This window comes from Arachis duranensis, chromosome 9, assembly GCF_000817695.3.
Source record: "Arachis duranensis cultivar V14167 chromosome 9, aradu.V14167.gnm2.J7QH, whole genome shotgun sequence".
NCBI lineage: Eukaryota > Viridiplantae > Streptophyta > Magnoliopsida > Fabales > Fabaceae > Arachis > Arachis duranensis.
In genome coordinates, this window is record NC_029780.3 from 81,993,590 (window position 1) to 81,995,150 (window position 1,561).

Consider the following 1,561-nt stretch of genomic DNA (forward strand, 5'->3'; position numbering starts at 1 on the left):
CCTTCTGGGATGTTGCAACCTTTAGAAATTCCGCAATGGAAGTGGGAAAGTATTGCAATGGACTTTGTGTCGGGATTGCCAAGGACTAGGGCTGGTTTTGATGCTATTTGGGTGATTGTGGACCAACTGACGAAGTCAGCTCACTTTTTACCCATTCGTATGACCTACACCCTTGAGGAGCTAGCACGGTTATACACAAAGGAGATTGTGAGACTTCATGGTGTACCTGCTACTATAATCTCTGATAGAGATCCTCGTTTCACTTCAAGGTTTTTGGGTGCATTTCAGAAAGCTTTTGGAACCCGATTAAGCTTGAGCACGGCTTACCATCCTCAAACAGATGGTCAATCTAAGAGGACAATCCAAACATTAGAGGATATGTTGAGAGCTTGTGTTTTGGACCAACCGGTGAGTTGGGATCGGTATATGCCATTGGTGGAGTTTGCATTCAATAATAGTTTTCATGCGAGCATTGGAATGGCTCCGTATGAGGCCTTGTATGGGAGGAAATGTCAATCTCCGCTATGTTGGTATGAAGCTGGAGAGAAAAGCTTGTTGGGGCCAGAAATGATAGCTGAGACTACTGAACAAGTCAAGAAAATCCGTGATAGGATGCTTACGGCGCAGAGTCGTCAAAAGAGTTACGCCGATCAGAGGCGAAAGCCCTTAGAATTTGAGGAAGGAGATCATGTTTTCCTTAAGGTTACTCCGACCACGGGAGTAGGTAGGGCGATTAAGGTAAAGAAGTTGAATCCTCGATACATTGGTCCATTTCAAATCCTGGAGAGGATTGGACCGGTGGCATATCGGATGGCTCTACCACCTCATCTTTCGAACCTGCACGACGTGTTTCACGTGTCACAGCTTCGGAAGTACACCCCTGATGCTAGCCATGTGTTAGAACCTGAGTCGGTTCAGTTAAGGGAAGATTTGATGCTTCCAGTGGCTCCAGTCAGAATCGATGATACTAGTATCAAACGGTTGCGTGGAAAAGAGGTTTCATTAGTCAAAGTGGCTTGGAGTCGAGGCGGTGTTGAGGAACACACTTGGGAACTCGAGTCAGAGATGCGAACGGATTATCCGCATTTATTCTCAAGTAATTGCATTTGAATTTTGTGGGCAAAATTCCCAATTAGGTGGGTAGAATGTAAAACCCGGTTAATTAACGGCTAATTAACCCATAAATGAGAATTTATTCTAGAAAGTCCTAAATGTAATTTTTTATGGCTAAATGTGATAGAGGAGATTGAGACGAGAATTTTGGTACCAATTTTATAGAATTTGGACCAACATTGGACCGAACGGGCCAAACCGGGCCAATTGGACCCAAAGTGGGCCCTTGGCCCAACATAACTTAACCAAAACCCTAGTTTTCAGCATTCTCTCTCCTCACTAAACACACTCACATGCTGAAAATGGAGGCCATGGAGGGAAGAACACTCTCTCAAGTTCTTTCTCTCACTTGATCTTCAAACCACCATAACTTTTGATCTAGAGCTACGATTGCCGCTCCGTTTACGGCCACGCGTTCACCGCGGAGAGCTCTACAAAACCCATACAA

The 1,561-nt window shown here is 44.8% G+C and overlaps 1 protein-coding gene across 1 annotated transcript in view; it reads left to right on the forward strand.

Annotated features, from left to right (window-relative positions):
• Positions 1-681: 681 nt before the first annotated feature.
• The window catches only part of LOC127741572 (uncharacterized), a gene marked incomplete at its 5' end in the record, with an annotated part of 52,033 nt that continues 51,153 nt past the window's right edge, over positions 682-1,561 (forward strand). The window contains one exon of the mRNA XM_052254311.1: positions 682-1,086. Coding sequence (XP_052110271.1) covers positions 682-1,086 — 405 coding nt within the window. The remainder of the gene's footprint in view (positions 1,087-1,561) is intronic.